The sequence below is a fragment of the Scleropages formosus genome, chromosome 9 (assembly GCF_900964775.1).
Source record: "Scleropages formosus chromosome 9, fSclFor1.1, whole genome shotgun sequence".
NCBI classification, from domain to species: Eukaryota; Metazoa; Chordata; class Actinopteri; order Osteoglossiformes; family Osteoglossidae; genus Scleropages; species Scleropages formosus.
Window position 1 is genome coordinate 24,106,416 of NC_041814.1, and position 23,170 is coordinate 24,129,585.

The window sequence follows — 23,170 nt, forward strand, 5'->3', positions numbered from 1 at the left end:
CGCCGCGAGCCCAGGTCGCGCAGTTTCATTTTGTCCAAGCGGTGCACTGCGGGTCGTCCCACGCAACAGCAGGAGGAGGTAATCTCCTCTCTGCCAGGCTGCTTGCTATATGTTCTCCTGTATGGGGGTGCAGGAGGTAAGCATTACTCTCATGGAGATTCATCCAGAGTCCAGAGCACCTTGCTCATGTGGAATCTGAAATCTGGGGGGGGGGGGGGGGGCTTCCCGTTACATGATCTGCGGTTTCACGCACGCTGACAGTGCCGGTGACAGTCGGAATGTCGGCCCTGCTCTCCCAGCCCCCGCTGCCACGCTGGGATATTGATGGGATTATGGGACTCTGAGCTCTTGTACTCTGTACAAAGCGCCCACGGCATTAGCACAGCTTAGGCTGATAAGTGATACAGAAAAAGCGGTGTAAAAGGACCCCTGGATAGTATTTTCTCCTGCCCCCTTGACCTCAACCCACCCCGCAGTACATTTTTAGGGGCGGGCTACATCCACGTCGCTGGGAGCTGCCAGGGCTCATGGGAAGGTCGGCTAAGGTTCCTGAGAAATATGTCGGTCCCCCAGAGGTGGAGACTGCATTCCTTTGCCAACAGTCCCGTGAAACGTCCTGCGTGTGTATCAAGTGAGGCTTCCTGTCATTCTCCAGGCAACATCATACCCCGAGCCATGACAGCTTGTTTGTATAGTGTGTGTCTAAATCCCATTGTGGCAGAGAAATGTATCCCCTGGATCAGGGCTGAGAATGGGGTGTTGGAAGAGTCATGTCACATTTCATGGGCATGTTGGTCATGTGCATCATGCCATGGGCTGAAGGTGAAGGTTCATTCCTGCGCCGGTAAAGGAAAACAACTTCACTGTTAAGCTGATGCGCCCGTGTCCTCTTGTGTGAGATGTTGCAACTAAACACCAACCGCACTCGTCTCCGTGTTCCACCTCCAAACCCTCTGCCCGGCTTGCCTCGCCCGTCTGCACTTTCATAAAACCCCTGCAAAAGACCCTAAACAACAGGTGATGCTGTAGCGCTGCACGTACTAGAGCGTCAGTAAGACGGTACGTCGAAAGGGGGGTGTCAAGGGTTTCCACTGGACTAAAAGGACCCCATGGTATCAGAACAAAACAGAGAAATTAAATAAACGCCTGCATTACCCTCTCTCCACCAGGAATGTGTCTCTCCAGACTTTGGGTTTCCGGTTTGGTTTGAATCTGAAACACAATAAAACACAAAAATTCTGTGGAATAGTGACAACACGAAATTGCCACGGATTTTCGGTTAAACGTCTCCTTTGCATTATGCTGCCTGACGCTCTTCCAAGGTTTTTGGGGTAATCATAATTAGTTTAAAATTTAATTTTGGGTTCCATTTAAGTTTTTCCTGGTGATTTTCAATCAGAACATCTAATTACGACAGAGTGGTCGGTTCCAAAGAACAAATTCCTTATGATGCTGTCATTAAAGAAAATTCATGCCAATATTATGACTTGACAGAATATCTGAGTTTCAAAAATAATGCTTTCAAGCAAATCTCACACACACACACGCACACACATTGTCTGAACCGCTTGTCCCATACGGGGTCACGGTGAACTGGAGCCTAACCCGGCAACACAGGGCGAAAGGCTGGATGGGGAGGGGATGCAACCAGGATGGGACGCCAGTCCATCATAAGGCCCCCCAAGCAGGACTCGAACCCCAGACCCACCGGAGAGCAGGACCCGGTCCAACCCACTGCGCCACTGCGCCACCGCGCCCCCCCACGCTTTCAAGCAAATCTCTTACACAAAATATTTATGCAGCCTTCCCAAGTTCCTGAGTTTTTGCCCCCCAAAAGTCTCTAACTGCTATTTCTTTAAATGGCACAGTTGTCCCTGAAGGGTACCCCAATCTCTGTTAGGAATGAGGTCTTGATCTTTGGCAAAACACCATAGTGACACAGAGAATGGAAATACCTTTGGAATAAAGAGCATAAGCCCACCTGTTCCCTGTCCTCTCAGACTCCAGCAACTTCAGGATGGACTTGCCATCCATGTCAGGGGGTGTGTCGAGGCCTGCGATGTCCAGGATAGTGGGTGCAAGGTCAATATTGAGCACCAACTGGAGATTACTGCAGAAACAAGAACATTGGGATTTTTAAGTGGCGAAAACATGGCAGTGGAAGGATGCTTATTGTAAAGAGCCTCCAGTCCCTGCCAGAAAAGCCAAGGTCAGTTGAAATTCAGGGTCACTTAGAGTGACCACAGAATGACACGGCCAACTTTAAAACAACCTTTTACTACTCTCCCCAAGTGAACAATGAGGTCATGTGCGCTTGGGAAATGAGATCATTGACACTTCTTACACAGCTCCTGGCTCCACGTTAGGCCCTCGAACGAAGAAGGGCACTCGGATGTCAAAGTCGTAGGGCATCGACTTGCCCTTCACCAGGCCGAACTGGCCGATATGATACCCGTGGTCGGCTGTGTAGATGATGTAGGTGTTGTCCAGCTCCCCGGTGTCCACCAGCATCTCATGTATCTGTGCCCATGGAGATGGCGGTGGGATTATTACACATTCAACCAAGTCCAACAGTGCAAACCAAGTTCAAATTTGCCATAGTTTGCTGGAGAATATAAGCATTTCCTTACACTGAGCTTTTTTAAGGAGGAGGAAGTTAAACAGGAACAAACAGCTGCTTTTGGAAAGATTTGTTCTCTTACCTTCTCCACAGAATCGTCCACTGACATGAGGGTCTGAAGCCTCTTTCTGTGGAGGAAGTTGGTGAACTCCATGTGGATGGGTTTCATGGGGCCCGTGTACTGCATGATCCAGTGCTTGTCCATATTGGGAGCGTAGTTATAACTGGGAGTACTGGGGAGGCAAACAAACATCTTGCTGAGCGCTTCTCAACACAATAGCACCCCCCGCTTGGTATTTACCTGCCATCTGACATGCTTGATGTGATCCTAAAGAAAGTGATTGACTTCTTGTTTGCACACGGCAATGTACTCATTTTCTCTGGTGGGCATTCCTTACAATGCTTTTCTGTGTTTAATCTCTCTTCATAGGAGAGTGGAGGTTAAAGGACCTTTGCGCTGAAAAATCATTTGAGGGTTGGCACACGCAGACGAAAATAGTGCCTTGACCACAAAACCTAAAAATAGTTGCGTTTTTCTTTCTTTTTAAAAAAAAAAAAAACTGGAACAAGCTCTGAAATTAACTCACTGCATGAGGAGTGGGTAGTTAAATTAAATTTTTGGTCTTTGAAACTGGGAAACGACATAGAAGCTGCCGTCCACCTTTCCATGACCTGACCATGCTTGCCTGACAAGACTGTCTGGATGCCAGGCGCCGCACCTTTTCGGGGGCCAGCCCTGCCATGCCACTAATGAATTTCTGCCATGGAAGTCTTCTGCAATGACGTAGGGGACGGCCTCTGCCCTCTCCTCGCTGGGACCCTATTGTTTGACACACCGAACTTTCCACCCGGGTGGTCAGACTGTCTAATACGCCTCACAATGGAGGTGCGGCCTGAGGGCACAAAGCTGTGTGGAATGCAGGGTCAGACAGCTAAAATCAATCAATATTTGGGGGAGCTGGTACCTGACGTCGTCAACGCTGGCCCCAAACCGCTAGCGGAACCTAATCGTTTCGTTGGCCTTGCCAAACATTTCGGTAGGAATGTGTGATAGTCACAGCAATTTTAAGGCTGGCAGGGAGCTTAATTCCTCAAAATTTGTTATGTTTTTATCTCTATTCTTTGTGGTCCCCCTGACAGGAGGACATCGCTGGTACACTTTTGGAGGGGAGCAGTGGTCAGGAAACGCTTCTCTGAGAGGAATGTTAAAAACATTAATGTCACCCCTTCCTGCTCTAGCCTTTCAAAGCGTATAGGCATTCATCTGATTTACGGGGATGATTTTACCGCAGTACTGGGCCTGCATGTGCATTTCAGATTAGCGGTATCGGTTTACGAGGCCGAACGACAGCTCCCGGCCGCATGCACATACATGCTGTTTATGTACGTGCACACACCAACACGCACACAAAAATTTCTCCTCATCTCATATCATGACCTTGCACGGATTGCAGTTTTCCCTCCAGATTTTCACGCGTACTATTCCGTGATAAGTTAATAAGCCGTCAGCTGCTTGACACTACAGGGCAACGTCCATGTAATATTCCGCCTGCTTCTGCACTGAGGCGAACCTGACGCGGTTCCCCACTTCCTTGCCCTCGGAGTTTTTATGTTTGCCTTTCCTCATTTGCCAGGTCGTTTATCTTAGTGCAATTCATTAGCAGCTGCCTTGTTCATTTTGTCTTTGTTTAATTTATCAAGTTGTTTTAATAGCTGTGCTATTTTGTTGAAGACTGCACTATACGAAGAATTTATTCATTTTTACCATTGCTCATATTTGTACTAAGTTGATTTTGTGTACAACACTGACTGTCATACCGGAATGTCATCAGATGATTATAATCTTGCATTCCCTTTTTTGTCTTGTGTTAAGCTTTCCCGTAAGTCCCCTTGGCGCAAGGCATCAGCCCAAAAAATAATAATAATACAAAGGCTAGTCTGCCGATCGCAGAGGCTGTTAGGTGGACAAAGAGGTGCTGAAAGACAGAAGGATGAGAAGAAATCCACCAAAAGGAGAAGTGAAAGCAAGCAGGACAATGGGAGGAACCGCATTCTGAGAATGACCTGGTTCTGTCCCAAAGGACTGCTGCTTGTTCCAGCAGATGCGGCGACCGGTTCGTCTGGAAAGCTTGAAACACACGTACTTCACTTTTGACTGAGGGGTGAAACGATGGTGCCGGTGTCAAGCAATCAAACCTCCGCATCATAATTGTAAGCTCTTTCTGAGGGACTAAAGGATAATATTCCAAAAATGCTCCACAATAACAGCTTTCTATAGTGCTCTACCTACAGTCTTCCATCTGAACAAGGCAGTTTCAGGAGTAATCACTTCAGACTTGGCCTGGCGGAGGCAAGAGAACCCTTTTAGTATGCCGTCAGCTCTAGACACGCATACTTTGTTTGATAGCATGCAGTCCTCATAACTAAGCTCTGAAAGGGCTCCCAAGTTTAATTTATACGTAGGGAACCATCCCCTGTAATTTTGAACAGACAAAGACTATATTTACCTGCAAAACAAAGTAATCAAGCACACATTGGAATTAAATGTGTGCCTTTTGAAAATACTTGGCTGAAACAATAAATCTTTTCATAAATATTGCCTGCCCAGAATGCAAATACCCTCCAAATAAAACCGAACAAAGGGCTAAATATGCATGAAGACGACGGGAAAGTCGCACAACGGTAAAGTTGTGTCTGTTCCATCGAAAACAGTTACCAGAAGTATCATTTAACAGTTTATCTTTAAAACTATGTGTTTCTGTGGTGTTACAAGCTCACAGAGAGGAGTTAAAATGTACATAAATGATTTATAACACACAGAGTTGAATTACAGCTCTTCAGCCAACATGTTTAAAGGAGTTTGAGCGCTTTGGAATTCAGCAGTAAGTGAGAAGGAGAGAAAGTGCTTACATGTGCTGGGAAGCGTTGGGGAAGAGCTGGGAGTACTGTGGGGCAGAGTCCTCGGGGCCATGCGGAGCGGCGTGGCTGATCACCATCAAGACAGGCCGATGCGGGTACATCCGCTTGGATATCCGGAAAAAGTTGATGCTGTCGTTTGTGATCAGATCTGTGAAATAGTCCTACGTCGAGAGATGAGGACATTGTATGGAGAAAAGTTAGGGAGAAATGTGGGTGACCTCTTCAGCTCAGGTTTTCTAAATTAATCAGACAGGACACTTTGAATGGGGATGACTTGTTAGTTCAAAAGCAAAAAAAATGGCTTTTCCCTTGGAGTCAGGAACTCATACAGTAAGGTGAACAGGGACGTGGTTTTGATGTTTTCAGTTAGTCATCACACACAAAATGAGAAACAGCTCTTGCAACCCCTTGGGGGACCCCTTAAACACCATCTTGCCTGGAGTAACGCTAACTGCTGAGGTCCACAAGAAGAACCACATACGAATACAAATGACCCCATGAGACTGCCAACAAAACTGTTACCTTGTACACAAATCATTCATAGAAATGCCACAAGCACACAATATGCCAAATCTCATCTAATAAATACACAACCTCAGCTGGTTTCTCAACAAGTGGGTAACTTTACACCCCTGCCTGTCTCAACAAGGAGGTCATTTGACATCTATGTGCCATTCCAGACGTTTGTTTACTCATCCTTCAGACAGTCCTCAAGGAGCCAAACTGTAAAACCCCTACTCCGAATCTGCAGAGCCTGAGAACTGTGCTACCTGGAAAAACCGCAGGGGGTATGAGTTCTAGGAAAGCAAATTCAGTCTGACTGCCACTTAAAAAAAAAAAAAAAAGGTCACTGAGATGGGGGAATTTGATGCAACGCAAACCAGTACGTCTTCAACGCTGATTTATCATTTCTGCCCGTATCGTGAGCGTAACAATTCCAGCAACATGATCTACGATGTAGGTTAATTTATTTAGACACTTAGTAAGCAACTTAATTCAAATTTCCTATTAAGACAGCTGGAAACTCCTGCAAACCCCATTCTGCAAACAACTTCAGTCCATTAAACACCTCCCCACATCAGTACTGCTGGACTTCAGACATAACTGTGGTTTTGTGGTAGATTTGTAACCAGAATTTTAGACCAAGAACCACAAGGTTCATTGTCCTTGTGCAAGATACAGCAACATACTCAGATGCTTGGATAAATACAGAGGTTTAAACTGACTACAAATGATAAACTCATTAAGCTCCTGTCATGGAAGGAAACCCTGCTCCAAGAAAGTAGGATTTCAAAGTGCTACTTCTGCTCAGAATTCAGGGTATTGCAGGTAATTTCAAATATGCTGAGAATATGAGAAATGCTGAATTCTGAAAGAGGTCATTTGCACAAGGTTTTAGTTGGCAGGCTGGGGACACAAGGACCAGTGGATGTTTACCTTGGCATAATCAGCCCCATGCTTCTCCTTGTAGCCATTGCGACAGATGGTGTAATTATAGAAGCGAGAGTTTTTAATGAGACCAACCCACTCTCGCCAACCTGGTGGAATATAGCTGCCATTGTACTCGTTCAGGTATTTCCCAAAGAAACCTGCAAAAAACAAGGAAAAGTGAGAGGAAGGGTTTGAAGAAGAAGAAAAAAAAACACACAAAAAGGAAGAACCCCAAAAACCACTTCACCGGAGGAAGAGTTAAACCCTGCTAATTTAGCTTTTTTTTGTCATCGTTTAAGAGAGAAGCACAGCTGCTACAGCCAAGAGAAGCTTTTGTCCCTTTCATAAATAGGTGTACATCTTTCCTCTCTCCAGCCAAGAGAAACGGATCCAGCAATGAGAGCCCCTTTCTAATGTACCTGCAAATGCGCATTTACATTCTCCAGCGATTCCCTCTCTGGCTCACACCAAGTGCCTCCCCGGGATCTGGGAAAACTGCCAGTCTGCCCCAGAGAGATAATTGTAGACTAACATATCAGCTAAAAACCGCAGCCGGCGTCGGAGCCCACAAGCCTCCATTGAGAACTAGGGGAGAGAATGTCAGGCAGGGCACGCAGAGGCTGACCTGCTGGTAGAGAGCACAAGGCAGAATTGCTGTATCCATGCAAAAGGTTTCTCTTGATTAGCTTGGACCTGCTGGAGAGCAAGCCAGCTAGAGCTTTTGGCTGTCCTTCAGCAGCTTATGAACAGCTGATTTCACCCCTCCTGAAGAGATCCATTGCCTTCTAAATTCTTGATATTTTGAGGAAAGACACCTGATTAGGAACAACGTGCTCCTAAATATTGAATCTGAATATGAGCATCAACAATGTGAACATGAAATACTCACGATTTTCCCCATAAAGGATCAAATCTGGTTTTTAAACCTATTAATGATTTTACCACCATTATCATTCTTTTTGGGGCTTTTTTTTTTTTTTTTTAATTTTCTAGTACGGGACTTTTCAGACACTGCAAACTGTATGACATTTCAGAAGTGGCCGATGGCTCTTTGAGACCCAGAGGAGCCCCTCTAACGTACTGCAGCAGGTCCCACCTGTCCTGTAGCCTGTGTTGTTGAGGTAGACAGCAAAGGAGCGTGGCTCGTGCTGGACTTGCCATGAGGGCGACGAGCAGTTCTCGTTGTTGGTGTACGTGTTGTGGTTGTGCACGTACTTCCCCGTGAGCATGGAGGAGCGGGAAGGGCAACACATTGGTGTGGTCACAAAGGCATTGGTGAAAGATGTGCCTCCATCCTCCATGATCCTGCGAGTTTTGTTCATCACTTGCAGGGACCCTGGGTATGGTAGATGTTGGTCAGTTATACCCTCTTAGGCACTACCCACACATTCTCAAAATCCACTCACACTTGCACTACTTTTTTGACTATAGCTTCATAAGACATTCCGGAAATTTCTGGTTGCCTCTGGTCCTTGGTAAAGCCGATTCTCTGTCCAGGCACACACCTGAGGTGTCCTGAAATAGCTGGTCTCAGACGGCTTGCTGTAAGTGAGCAAGCACTATCAGACATGAACCACCACCGCCACCAACATATGACCTTGTTTTAGGTCAAGAAACAGAAGTCTACAACACCACTGCCTACTTCTACAGAAGGCACAGGACCTTCTACTGTAAATCCTGGGGAGAAAAACAATGCCCCATTGCCTGCTGTGATGACAAGCGTTTCTTAGCCATCTGTTTGACAATTCACAGTTTGGTGGTAGAATCAAAGTAAACATGGACATATTAATAGTAACAGGACTCACAACATAGCCAATCTATTTATGCAATGACAATGGAGATGCTGAAGTGACACACCAAGTACATTAAACACATACAGCAACGTCCAAGGAGTGTCAAGCAGTTACCATGTTTCAGATGAAATGTAAAAAAAAATTGTCTGAATGCAGTCAAATGAACAGAATTACAAAAGCAGTAAATATCAAAGGAGCAGCAGCAATGCATTTCATAAGAAAACATAACGAATAACTGATTTTTTTCTTGATTCCACCGCTTTGCCCTGACTGAGGGTGAGAAGAGTAAGTCAAACGTTGCTTTGTGGTTTAACACTGCGGTTTGATTGATGCTCGTGTTTCCATTCAGTCCTCTTTAGATTCCATGTGGTAATCCTCATGTACATTCTACTTTGAATAAAGAGGCACTAAAAACAGAACTGCCTTGAATTTCCTTCGATCATTAGCCCATCTCTATTTTCCCTCATTTTATTATTGCATATTATTTTTTATGGGACACCTTTGACTTAAAGTGATCAGGTTTTTACACTAATATACTTAAAGTAGTTTACCCATTGATACAGCTAAGTAATTTTTACTGTAGAACTGCAGGGTAAGTACCTTAATGGAGGGTACACAGCAAGAGTGAGAATTTGAACATGGGTCCTTTGATTGCAAGGAAATGGCTCGAATCACAAAATTACCTAATGCCAGCCTTCAACAATGCTCAACTTTAATCTCTCTGCAAATAAACTTTATTACACAAAACTGATCACCAATCATTACGACCATAGTATGTAATATTAGTTTGCAGTTATTGGATAATATAGAAAAGTTCTTTGTTAATAAGGCCCTTAATTGTTCTAATTAGCTCTGGCCCTCTGCCTTAAAAAACACTCAGTATCCAAGAGGTTCCTACAAATGTGGACATTTTTAATGTCACTTGAGTATTACCTCATACCCCAAAAAGTTTACTTATTTACATTAATTAGTCCCACTTAATCACTACTTATGTGACCTGAATTTCATCCTAGTAAAACACACAAATATGCTTCTCTGCTAGATATACATACAGTATGTACACATACATGAAAGTCAGCAAATGTGCGAACTGCTGCTGATATAATTATGGGCTGTCTGGCATGTGCCAGTCAAGATTAATGCGCCGATTTCCTAACTGCAGCTATTACAAAACTTTTTGGATTTCGAAAATGCTGTATAGTCAGGGTTGGTGAAACCAGAGCTGGCTGATGACAACCTTGAAGATCTCAGAGAACTAGAACCCAACATACAGTACCAGTTAAAAATGTGAGTACACATTGCTGGAAACAAGTCTTTTTCCTCGCTAGAAGGCATTCAGCTAACAAGTTTCTGCAGCAAACCAGCTGATATGTCTGCTGAGCTCTTCTGCAGCAATTCCCAAGGACTGAAAGATTGCTTGGACTTGTCTGTCCATTGCATTCCATATAAGTATTGCCCAGGTTGCCTACATGTACTCAGACCTTTTCTGGTGCTGTACATATATATAGGTCATGGCCAGAGGTGATTTACTTTTGAAATTATTACTTCAATAAAGCAATTAACAGCTAAGATAATGCGAAGACCAGTATTCGCTGTAGAACCTGAGGAGCTGGGCTGCCGGATCTACTTGAGAGTCTGCATCCTTCATGCTTTCTGAGAAGAGGAAACCAGCTGCAGTCAAGTGACTAAAGACTTAATTTTGCCAGCAATTTGAGAGTTAGTTTCCATGAATAACATATGAATCACTGACCAGCACCACAGTGCAAAAGCAGACGTCAAAAGACAGTGACTACTGTGAGAACAGCGAGAGTCACCATGCTGTGATGGTAGTGAGATTCGTCAGAAATGTGTTCAGTGGTGCCTCACTGGACACATCACCATTAGTCCCACGGTGGTGAACCAAGCTGGGCAAAATATGTCTTGTGATTCATTACAGGCAAAATGTCCTCATGCCAAACATCCTGGTATGTTTTAGACCATTTATATTGCTATTAACTGCCTAAATCTGTAATACAAAACATCCAGGAGCACATAGCCACAATGAAAGGAAGAGAAATTTTCATATCTATGGATCATGGAAACACTAAAGCTAAAATTTGCACGAGCCAGAAATGCTGTCTCAGGAAAGTTTAGCTGGCTGGTTGTGTAGTGGTTAGGACTGTCACCTTGCATTCTGAAGGTTACTGGTTTGAATTCTTGCACCTGCTACAGTACCCCTAAGTAAGGAATGTACGCTGAACAACTCCTGTAAGAATGGTGTACTGTATGAACTGATAAAAAATTGTAAATTTGCTAAATTTTAAGTTGCCTTGGACAAGGGTGTCAGGTTAATGAAAGATTATTAGTAGTCCATCCATCAATAACCTTTTATCCGATGAAGGGTCACGGCATTCTGGAGCGCCCTGGACAGGACAGCTATCCATTGCAGGGCAATCACACAAACCCTTTATTTACACATATAGAGACCTGTGGCAATTTAGAGTCACAGGGAAAACACAGAAACTTTACAGTATGAGCTGGATTCAAACTTGCATCCAAACCCACAGCTGAGTTACTGTCAGGCACCCAAGCAATCCACTTCGCCACCATGCCACCCAGTTAATAATACTAACTGTAGACTGCTTTGGGAGAGAGAGTTTAGCCATGAGCCATTAACCACAGACTGTCCCTAAATTGTCTCACCAAGCTCCACGTCCTGGTCATCCGTCATGATGAGGATGATGTTGGGCCGGATGTTGCGGCGGTCCCGTGGAACACGACCACGTGACCCATGAGCCCGCGTGACAAAGCAGTTGCAGATGGTTATCTCTCCCAGCAGCAATGCCACCAGCCAGGCTAGGAACATCAGCTTCATTGTGGTTGGCCGTGAAGTGGGAGCAGTGCTTGTGGGGGCAGGGAAGGAGCACTCATGTGAAGTCAGGACCTGCAAGGAAGACAAAGGGAGCAGCACTGAGAAAAGGCTGCAGTTTTTTGAGGGACACTATATATTCATTATGTTTCAATGAAATAAGTCATCGTAATGACCACACAACAAAGATAAAAATATATAAGATGCACTACAGAATATTCAAGCGGAGAATGACTCACAAGGGTGTTAGTGGCTGATTGTGCTGGGAAATATTATAACAAAGGAGGCTTTGTTCTATTACTGCTGCCACAGGCAACCAGTCTCCAATCACCATGACTGAAAGATGACCAAAGGGTTGAGACTCTACTGAAAGTTGAACTAAAAGGGCACATAAGAGCCAACTCAAAACTGGCCTGAGTTCTCTGCTAAAGGGTCAAGCATCTTTTTGGCTGAATGCTGTCTGATGAAAAAAAGAGCAGGATCTTTCAAAGGCAGCCCACCATAATCTTTATCGTAATCACACTGAACTCGAAATTATAAGATGGAAAATAACCTATAAAGCCTTCTGCTAGAGCTTTTCAAAGTAATCCGTTTCAACCTGTACAAAAACATCGCTGCAATATATGCATTACTAGTGTGCAAACAACAACAGGGAGAAAAAAAAAAAACAAGAAATAACGGTATCGTGTGCCTTGTTTGGAAAGATACTGTTGGAAAATTGGTATATCTCAACTGGAGGTCTTCCTCTGCAAGAAGGCCTTTTCAAATGTTACCTACCAGACCTATTACCAAAGTCAATCCAGGCTGTGTTGTACAGATGCTCTGGTTATTTGAAAGTGAGTGGTAGGTCCAGAATGTCACCCGTCTGTTGAACATTCCAGACACAAAGGTGGAGCAATGCCAGGGAAGCCAGTTCAGCTTCTAATTACGCACCTCCATATTTACCTTGAGTTCTCCATCTACAGGCCTTCAGATACATGAGATAAACAGTAAGTCTAAACCTTGTTCTGCCAATTTAATTTAAAACTCCAACAGTTTATCAATAAAGACAAAAATAAAAGAATCTGTTCACAATTCCATTAACTTCTCTCACAGAATGAAGATTTAAAGCATATTCTCCCTGGGTTCACATGGGTTTCCTTCTAGTTTCAGATTAATTGGTGACTCTAAATTGTCTGTAGTGTGTGACTATATAGGTGAATCAGGGTGTTTGCTTGTGACCAGCCTTGTACCCTGTGCTTTCAGGACGGGCCATGGACCACTGAAACCCTGTCCTGAAGAAGTGGCAACTCAGAATGAATAAACTAACAAATAGAGAAAATAATCAGGAGTAAACCAAGAGTGGAAAGAGTGAGCACAAGACTAGACACCTCTTTCGTCCATGTTATTCATCATGTTATATAGGAATCATGAAAAAAGAAGAAAAGGAATGATGTTGAAAGCTCAATGGAGCAGAATACCTACGGAACACCTAAGCAAATGCCTATAGCGCCAGCCAAAATTGAAAGTCACAGCTTTCAGATTAATGGCTTTTTAAACAATGGAGCTTCAGAAAAGTTCAGTGGGTTACTAAGTTTTTAATTTTCATTGGTCCTCTACTCCAACCTTCCCAAATCCTGTCTAATCACAAAAGTGCAATCTATCTACAGTAAAATCGCTCTAGATAAATGTTTTACTGCATTAACCCCAAGGCCTCCTGTAAAGAACTATCTTGATAGTAGATGAAATACAGCTGTTTCAAAGCCCTCTCCATGCCCCACTGTAAAGACCGCCTGCTACTTATGATATCCTGCAACTGACAATCAGAGCGACTCGTTTCATCCAGAATAGTTTATCCAGGGAAAAAGTTATCCATGTGATACTTTGGGATGGTCAGTGATTCAGAGCACTGGTAATGGATGCTAACAAAATAATACGGATATGGTCAACATTAATTCACCACGTAATGGTGTTACTGAAGACTTTTGAACAAATGGATGAATCGTAGACCAAATCAAACTAGAAATTTCACTTGTAGCACAAGTGAAGCGATAGAGGTTTTCATACATACACTTCAGGAAAAGACTGGATTTTCCAAAGAAGACTAATGCTGGAGAAAGTTGGAGGAAAAAGAAAGAGGATGACCAGCAACCATATAGGCTGACTGACTCACTGCATCTTTGGACACACCCACATATGAAGGACAAGACATTTTAGAGATACAATATTTGTGGTCACCAAGTTGACAAAATAGTACTTGACAACTCATCTAACACCAGTATCAAAATATTTATCCATTTCAATGTTTTCAGTCGTATTTTTCCACTTGGGAACAAAGGTCATGAGATTTCACCCATTTTGACATTGATGCAAGGCAAGGTCAAAAGGGCAACGGTTTATTATGCCTGCCTAACTGCAGATACAGATGAAGGACTCAGACTTATTATCAAACTTATTTGCATTCTTTTACCTACTCCAAGTGGGCAGACTTCATAAAGTTTTGTCTTCATCTGGTCATTATTTTTTCTGTTGAAATACTCAGCAATAAAGTAAAAAACGCCCACAATATCCTTTCGAGATGCTACATGTAGGTTTATATGGCTCCAGGGCTATGCCCGTTATTTACAATAAACTATAAGTTGCCTCCATCAGGTGGAGGAATTTAAGTATCTTGGGGTCTTGTTCATGAATGCAGCAGCACTAATGTGGTCGCTGTACCGTACTCTAGTGGTGAAGAGGGAGCTGAGCCATAACGCAAAGCTCTCTATTTACCGGTCGGTCTACGTCCCTATCCTCAACTATGGTCACGAACTGTGGGTAATAACCAAAAGAATAAGACTGTGGATACAAGAGGCGGAAATGAGTTTTCTCCCCAGGGTGGTGGGACTCACTCTCCGTGACAGGGTGAGGAATTCTGCCATCCGGGAGGAACTCAGAGTAGAGCCGCTACTCCTCCTCATTGAGAGGAGCCAGTTGAGGTGGTTTGGGCATCTGGTAAGGATGCCACCTGGGTGCCTCCCTTTGGAGGTATACCAGGCACGGCCAACTGGGAAGAGGCCCCGAGGTCGGCCCAGGACCTGCTGGAGAGGTTATCTCTCCCGGTTGGCCTGGGAGTGGCTGGGGATCCCCCGGGTTGAGCTGGAGGAAGTTGCGAGGGACAGGGATGTCTGGGGTTCTCTGCTCTCCCTAGTGCCACCGAGACCCTAGCTGGACAAGAAGTCATGAAAATGGATGGATAGATTGATGGATATAAGTTGCCATCAAAAAACTGAAAACAAGGACTGTGGCACAGATAAGAAATCAGGGTACACAAATGATTCCTTCTAACGAAACTGCCTTATTCATTATGGGCCCTCTGGCCATGAAAAACAATTTGTTTCCCCAGTTTTCTTTTATAGCAAGAGAGAGGCACTTGTTGTGAAACATGGGAGCTGGCTTAATTATGCCATATGACATGGCCCAAAAGGAAATCAGCTATTCACATAAAGGTGAGTGACAGGAGACAATGGTCACTTCAAAGCTGCTCCTGAATTCATTGCTCTGACAGCCAAATGTCAAGAGAACTACAGTTGGCAGCATTACTAGAGCCTCATATCACAGATATGAATTCTATAGCTGATATGTAATAGTGGAGGAGATATCTAGAGCGTGCCCAAAACAGCAAAGAAAAAGTCAAAGAAGTTCCCGCAATCAAGATTTCTCTACACTTAGATATGATGCGTACAAACCACTGTAATTGTTAAATTGGAAATAAAGCAACTCAAGTGAATGGGTCACAGCATTACCTTCACCCTGCCAGCGATGAGCTCCATTTACTTCACAGATCTCAACAAATAGCGAACTCCACCGAAACAGGCACTCTTATCTCTCAAAGTGTTGCGGTTTTCTTGTTATCCCCCAAAAAATGCCAGGCGGGCAGCTGATTACACAGCGAGAGCGAGGAATGTGGCACTCACTGAAGTGGTTTCCATCTGTTGTTGCCCCTCCAAGCTATTTAACTTAATCACCGTGGAAATTATTCCAGCGGCTTTCTTTGCCAAAACGAGTCTTCTCATTGAGAAAACCAGAATTTTCCCTTGCGCAGTTAATAACATGTTCGATAACACTCAGGCATTTATCGTAAAACGAATCGCAGGGTCAATAACTTCAAAGCCAACCATGGGATTTCCATCCATTTATTTCACTTGGTGTCTTCCACCTTCTGAAACGCTGCAAAGCTGTTGAGTTAACAGTAACTGAGGTGAAATGCCCTTAGTCGTGGCATCACTTTCTGCTCTAATTCACTTGGGATAGTCAGAATGGTCTTTGTGTGGTCAAGAATATGCAGATGCTTTCTAATCAATGAGAAGGAAATAAATGTATGGCCTGTTTAAGAAAAAAAGCTGTGCGGTTAATTTAGCAATGTGAGTAATTGAGGACCAAGTGTCTCTCATTCTCAAAATTTTATGAAAACATATTCATCAACAACAACTGTCAGGATTCAAAGCACAGCCACAGAAGACTGTCAGGAAACTGTTCACAGCATGAAACATTTTCAGCTCCCCCTTGTCCCGATCTCTGGTTTTCAGCTTCCTGGCTGGACTCCTGGAGGGATAGCAGACTGTGGGACATCCATGCCTGTACAGCTGCAAAGCCTTTGAATGGAAGTCAAGGCCCTCATGCCGAGCATGCTGAGCTGGCATACATGCTGAACCTCTACCAGCAAAAAGGACCCCATAAAGGCCCTAGCCTGGACACCATACACTTCCAAATGCACCTAACTCCAAGAGAAGGCCCATGAAAATTAAATTCAGTTGCATAGCTTTGGTTTTAAAACAGAACAATTTCTTAAGGGCTTGTCACTGACTACTATGTGATTTTCAAAAAGAAGGGTAGGGAGTAATCAACTTTTAAGGATTTCAGAACCGTTTGGAAAATTGCTCCAAAGACCAACATGATCTTCCTTGGACTACAAATTGGAAATAGTACTTCCTGACAGTTAAAAAACAATATACTATTCAGAAATCATAATTTCAAAACATACAACGCATTCAGAGGGTGTTTTAATCTCAAAAATACCTTCCCTTTAGTCAAAGTTTATGATAATCATTCAACTTTTGGATTAAAGTAATAGAGCACTGAAAGCCAACAGAAGTGCTATTGCCTAGACTATGAGCTTGAACGTGGGTTCAGTTCTTGCTCTGCCTGTGTGGACCACTTATATAATAAATAATTTCTGAGGATATTAACCATTAATCACATAAACAGAATTTAAAAGGTGTTGACTTTTCTGTACTCTCAACAGCTTGTAAAATGTACGTCCAATATCAAGATTTATAGATGTTCGTGTGTCTGACTGGTATGCTGTCCAGGGTACACCCTCCTCAGCCTTGTGACCCAAGCTTCCAGAATAGGCTCCAGACCACCACAACCCTCACTTGGATAAACAGTTATTGATACTGCGCTTACCTAATGGAATACAACTATATATACATAGTATGTCACACTCTAAATCAGGACAAGCGCTGCCAGTAAAAGTACAATAAACTATTTTAAAATTACATACATGCAATGGACTTTTTCCTTCCCTCCAAAAAGCTGCAAGTATTTAGATGTTCCAACTGGGGAGTGATGACAAGGAAGGAGAGTTTGATTACAGCTAACAATTTTAATACATCCATTCTGTAATTTAAGAAGAATGGCAAAGGCTTCATACATACAATTATAACCACCATTGAATTAATCTCAAAGCCCTTGAAATGGAAAGGTTGCCTTTGTAGTGTCTATCCTGCCGGAGTGCAGCCGTTAATTATGAATACATGTGAATATGTAATTAAATTAATCCTGCTCGGGTGACTTCAAAGTAGCCACCAGGTGGTCCACTGAAAACGCACAGGCAGTGCTCCTGGAGCACTAAGAGGGAAATGATTAAAATCGAGGGGAGAGGTGGGCTGCCTGAGAGATGTGGTGGTGGAGTAGGGGTTTGGGGGGGGTCATCCATTCTTTGCATGCAGGCGACAGAAGGGAAGTCGTAGCGAGAGCAGGGACAGCAAGATTGCGTACTGGAGAGGCACAGGCACTTTTTGGGGAGGTTCCTGCCAGACTAGTCCATTTTGCCAGGTGCCCTAAGGCAGGTGTGGGGGTCCTCAGGTAGCCCCCACTTTCTTCCCCTCTAGACAGACATCTCTAGGGCACTTTTCTCGTATGAATTGGCTCACAATTAGTGCTGTTCGTGCATTCCCACTTTAATGTGAACTATGCCAATAAAAAGCATGGCCACACCAATGTTATGTAGGTAAGAAGCACTTCAGAGTTCCCCAACCACTTTCTGATATCACTAGAACTGTATTCATATTTCAGATGTGCAGAAGTGGAAGAACAACAAGTTCTAAAGCTGAATTGCATTCAGTGGGTTGATTTTTAATACAGGAGAAAATGGATGAGCATACTGGCGCTCATTCGCTGGCTTTTGACCGCTCAGGAGGTTCAGGAAGTTGTAGATCTGGGAGCCCGTACAAAGCATCTCACCACCAGAAGCATCCTGCAGCACATGGAGCTGGGAATTTGGCTCCCAGCCTCTTCATAAATCTTCTCCTCACTCCTGGCTCTAGAGATGGCAGATATAGCTCATGATCCCAAATTTATGTTAATTTAAGTTCGTGGCAGTTAATTTTACTATCCAGCTGTCATCAGGCCTTGCCCACTCTTCATCTACCACTGTATTTGTTTTATTTATGAGACCATCATACAAAGAGGTGACACCACTAGCTTGGCCAACACATCCAGACGAGTGGTAAGGTCTTGGAGGAGTAAGAAGCGATGGCAGGTACAGCAACCCCCCTTCACCACCTACCCCTTTTCACCACCATCCATTCACTGCTGAAGACAACTGACCCCCACCACCATCCCCACTTGTAGGTCGAAGCAGCTGGGAGGTCTTTCAGGAGGTTGGTTCCCTGCGTAAGTGCTCGATTAATGAGGGAAGCAGAAAAGCAGATCTGAGGGAAGAGGGAGCGAGAAACTAATAAATGCAGAAAGCCCTGGGTTCCCCTCCCAACAACAGATGATAAAGAATAAGAGAATGGTAACCCTAAAAATACATTTACAGGAAAAGGAAAACAATGGAAAATTCACAACGGAATGAAAAACAATGAACTTTTTAACCGAAACAAAGAGGTGCAATTTATCTTCTTTGCACTAGTATATACCTCTGAAAGTAGCATGCTATTCCCACTGTCTCTTGAGTTCCGGTAAAAATTACCTCACGATTGCCCCTTGTCTATATCAAGAACCTGTATATTGCATAATAACCAAAATTTAATAGCTATGTAATTATCTAATACACCGCATATTTGGGTTGAATGTAAAACTGATTAAATTTCTTTCTGTGCTAAAACATTACTTTATCTCAAAGAACATTTTACCTTTTTCTCAGTTGTAAAGGTGAAAAGGATTTAAATAAGAGCAAGAATGTGTGCTAAGCCAGTATTTCACCTTCATTCATCCAAAGGAAAAACATTTAAATGATACAGTACCACAAAAGAAAGAAAAAAAATATTTAAATTGCTTCAGTAAGTTTCCACTGAGGTAATTGTTCAGAATAAATAAATTGCCCTGGTTTCCATGAAATCAGCGAGCCGGTCCAACACGTTGCACAGTGGGTGCCAAGTGGATTTGCGTTCCTGCTCTGCATTTGAGCTACTTCAGCAAACCTAGCATTCGAAGGGCAGCGATGTGAGAAGTGTGGCACAGTGGTGCGTCTTAAGACATAAATCCCCTTTATGTACACCAGCTTTCGTCTGAAGAAAAGCCGTCTTGTTGGGCTGAGGCGAAACCAAAGTTTAGTCATGCCCCCGCCGCCATCGGACAAAGCTTTCAGCTTTTTTCTAAAGCGGCATATTCATGGACACAGGCAAGGAGAATTAATGACCCGTGCAGATTCAGAAATGATTAATGTGTGCTTTTGAAAGGCCACTTGTTGATCAGATTTGCTTCAAAATCTGTTTTGACACAATATGACAATTTGTAAGGACTTCGGTAGGTGGCTCAGTACAATGTCTAGAGTGGCAGGTTGCATTACTACATCCTGAGTAATGTACTGGTGTGGATGGCAGCTTTGCTATGAAACTGAAATATGACACAAAATCGTTACTTTAAAATTCATAAAAACTATGAAAGGAGCACATAAGCCCAATTCATATAAGTCCATTCATTCATCAACTTTTACTTACGGATTAAAAAGCTGTGGCATGGCTGATTCTATCAAGCTCTCAGGCAACAGTATCAGACCTGGCCAAACTGGACCGAGTTACTGACCTGGAATACAAACAACAGCTGCATTTACTGTAGGAGGAAAACCCCACAGCAGAACCACTAGAATATCTGGTCCCATAGACCGCACAGAGGCCAGCATCCTTGACTCATTGGTGATATTGTTTGGCCTTCCTTGATCACCCTGAGAACAGAGGTGTTTCGACGCAAAATTGAGTAAATGCACCTCCCCTCTGCTGGAGAGGAGAAATGAAGACACATGGCATGGAACCAAAGAGGGCAAATACTGCAGCAACATACCTCCCAACATACATCATCCAAAACTTTAGTACTTTGGAGCTACATTCAGAAGTGACACTGAGAACAACAGCAGTAATGAACAAACATCAGCCAACCGGTGACAGGAGCCTACTGACGACACGTTACAAACGAGCTTGGGCAACATCGCTCATAAAATGCACTGACAGCTGACGCTCACTGGCGCCTAGTTCTCAGCCGTTGCCTGAATCTCAGCGCAGACTCTAATTGAAACCCAGTGCATCCTCTGCCTCCGCTTGTGGTGCCTCCAGCAGAACTGTGCGTTGGCTGCTCCTGGGAAAGACGTGACGTCACACCTTACTGAGCTTCACCTCTCATCACGCCTGTGTTTCAACACCTGCTCAAAGGGAGCCACTTTTATGGGCAACGCCTCAGGAAAGAATGATGTCTTTTCAATAGCAAAACATACAACAGTATTCTGGACTCATCTTGTGGGGTTCCCTGCATTCCGAACACAAGCACAAACGATACAGATAATAACTCAATTTGGAGGGGAAAAAAATCCAGCCACATAGTGATACAGTCAACAAAGACAACTGCTGTACTAAACACACTGTATTTCTTAGCCCAAACCATCATCAGAAGATAATATTTGCAGTACAGTGCTAAGGACTAAGCTTAGACAATTAAGGAGCTGAGAACTGACTGTTGTTTTCACCTGCCAGCATGTAATTTGTGACATACAAGCAACCCATTCATAAAGGCCCCTGCAGAAGCCAGTGCATGGAGCCCCTTTCAGGCTTTGCAGTGAACTCCTTCTGCACTCACTCCTCAAAATCAACCCCTGACAAGTGATGGATGTATGAAACAATCTGTACGATGAATAGCTCACATCATTTTGCATGCTGATCATGCCACAGCAGCATAATTGGAAAATAACACGTTACAGAGTTAAAAAATTACATGTGTGAGGCAAAACATGTGGGGAATGCTGGCAGGGTCAGGAAATGATTTCTCAAAGAGCATTCTGCTACCCTGCAGACCATGACCGAGGTCAAAGGTCTGTATCATAGTGGTGATGTGAGTTCCAGTGCTGTGGAGTCAAGCCCAGCTGAGGTGGTGATCCTTGCGTGTGGCCCCCGTATTCTTGTTGATGACTGAGAGAAGCCACTGATAAAGGTAAAACCAGAGTAGGTAGAGAGGTTACATGAAGCCCCCCATCTGTTGGCTTTCATCAGGTGAGTTGTCAGGTCGCGCGGCAAGCTGGTGATCTCCCCAAGACCCCTCTCTATTATCTCCTTTCTATAGTGCTGGAGATGAAAGTAGCAGCCCCTTACATTCGATGGAACCACCACCACCACCCTATACGCACGTTCCAACACGGGTTTAATTGTACGTGATACGGGGGAGGCCCTTTCACTTTTCAAATCAAAAACAGATTGGCTCTCTCCAGGGAGTGCATTATTGTATGAGAGAGTTGGCGAGGCAAAGACAGTGCAGTTCTTAGAGTGTGGGGGGATGTTGCAGGGGGAGCCTCATTCACAGACCACAATGACACAACGAAGGGAGCTTCAGAGTAGCTTGCTTCCTGAGTGTATCCTGATCTGCTCCCTGTGGCCCTGTGCAGTGTGTCTCTCAGGGAGGAGACACCTTATGTCCTCCTGCAGGGCTGATGACAGATGTTTCTCCAAAGGCTTATTCACCAGTTCGTGCCACTCCACAAGCAATCATGCTCTGTTTGTATCGTATTACCTATTCATATCATTTTACTTTATTCCTTGCAACTTTGAAATATAACAATGGAAGCAAAAAAAAAAAAAATCAAATCAGGGAAAGTGAACTTGCTGATCTGGAAACACTTTACATAGAAGCACCAGGGGGGCACGTTTCACATGAACTGTGGACGTGTTAAAAGCAGGAAGAGGAGGAGAAAGGTTTTGCTGTAGAACTTGGTCCCAAAACCGAGGTGTCCCGTATTTATGAAACTCATGACAAATGCAGATTTCACCTCGCATATGTCAAGGTCAACAGGCTTTCTCTTCAACACTTTTTTTTGAGTAAGTGTAGAAGCACTGGGGTGTGCTTCTGCATGGGCTTTGGAGAAAGAAAAACTGGGAGCAGTGGATAACTGTCATCCCAGAAACTTCCTCTAAAACACAAAGGAATAGCTCTGGCTCCTGTTTTTTTTTTTTTTTTTTTTTTTTTTTTTAAAACCATCTGTGTCTTGGCATGCAATGACAAAACACAAATGATAAAAAATTAAGTCTCACCATAACTAATACGTTTAAGCTGGTAAAGACTGTATCAAATTTCAACCAATTTGACAACTTGTTCAGAAGGAGCAAGAAGTGACCTTTGTTGAACTCCCCATTACTGAGGCACCAACAAAAGCATGAAGCTTCCCCCAAACCCTGAAAAATTGTACCATATCTTACCATACCATAAGTAACGTATACAAACTTGGTTGACTGCCGAAGACAGAGACACAAGTCAGCACAGTAGCCTTTCAACAACATGTGACAATGCCCATGTCTCCATGTTTACTGCCAAATGTCTGACATGGAAAGAAGAGATTTGTTTGACATACTGGCTTCAGTAACTCAGGGTTGGTTTGAAGGAAAGGAGAATTTCATAAACACCTCTGAATACTGTCCTTGGTGTTTCTGCATGGATACAAAAGAAAAAAAAAAAAAAAAAAAAAAAAAAAAACCCAAGATCATAGGTAGCCCTTCCTCACTATCTAGATAAATGGAAAACACATTTTTACTAGTTTATGAGACATAATTGGCATAGACTAAAGAAGTGCTACACACATTCTTAGTCCTCCGCATTAGAACTATTAAAAGCCAGACAAAAGAAAACAGATAAAAAAATAGACTGTGGATATCCCAAACACCTTCCCATGCTGCCCTGGTTCTGCTCTGTCCCACAGCTGTCGAGCAAAGCTTCAGCGATGCGTACTCACATCCCTGCAACGACTCACAGGCCTTTTCTCACATGAATAATATTTTCGCTTTATTATTACAAGCTCCAGTGATTTCGGACACTCTCCCAGCCCATCGAGTCTCAACT

At 43.6% G+C, this 23,170-nt stretch overlaps 1 protein-coding gene across 2 annotated transcripts in view; it reads right to left on the reverse strand.

The window, feature by feature from the left end:
• Positions 1-23,170, reverse strand: part of sulf1 (sulfatase 1) — a 38,228-nt gene that overhangs the window by 12,760 nt on the left and 2,298 nt on the right. For both annotated transcript variants that reach the window (XM_018754310.2, XM_018754311.2), the window contains exons 2-9: positions 11,446-11,686; positions 8,067-8,306; positions 6,977-7,128; positions 5,531-5,700; positions 2,703-2,853; positions 2,345-2,520; positions 1,982-2,110; positions 1,156-1,212 (exon numbers count right to left, since the gene is read on the reverse strand). In XM_018754310.2, the coding sequence (XP_018609826.1) occupies positions 1,156-1,212; positions 1,982-2,110; positions 2,345-2,520; positions 2,703-2,853; positions 5,531-5,700; positions 6,977-7,128; positions 8,067-8,306; positions 11,446-11,686 (1,316 nt within the window). The remainder of the gene's footprint in view (positions 1-1,155; positions 1,213-1,981; positions 2,111-2,344; positions 2,521-2,702; positions 2,854-5,530; positions 5,701-6,976; positions 7,129-8,066; positions 8,307-11,445; positions 11,687-23,170) is intronic.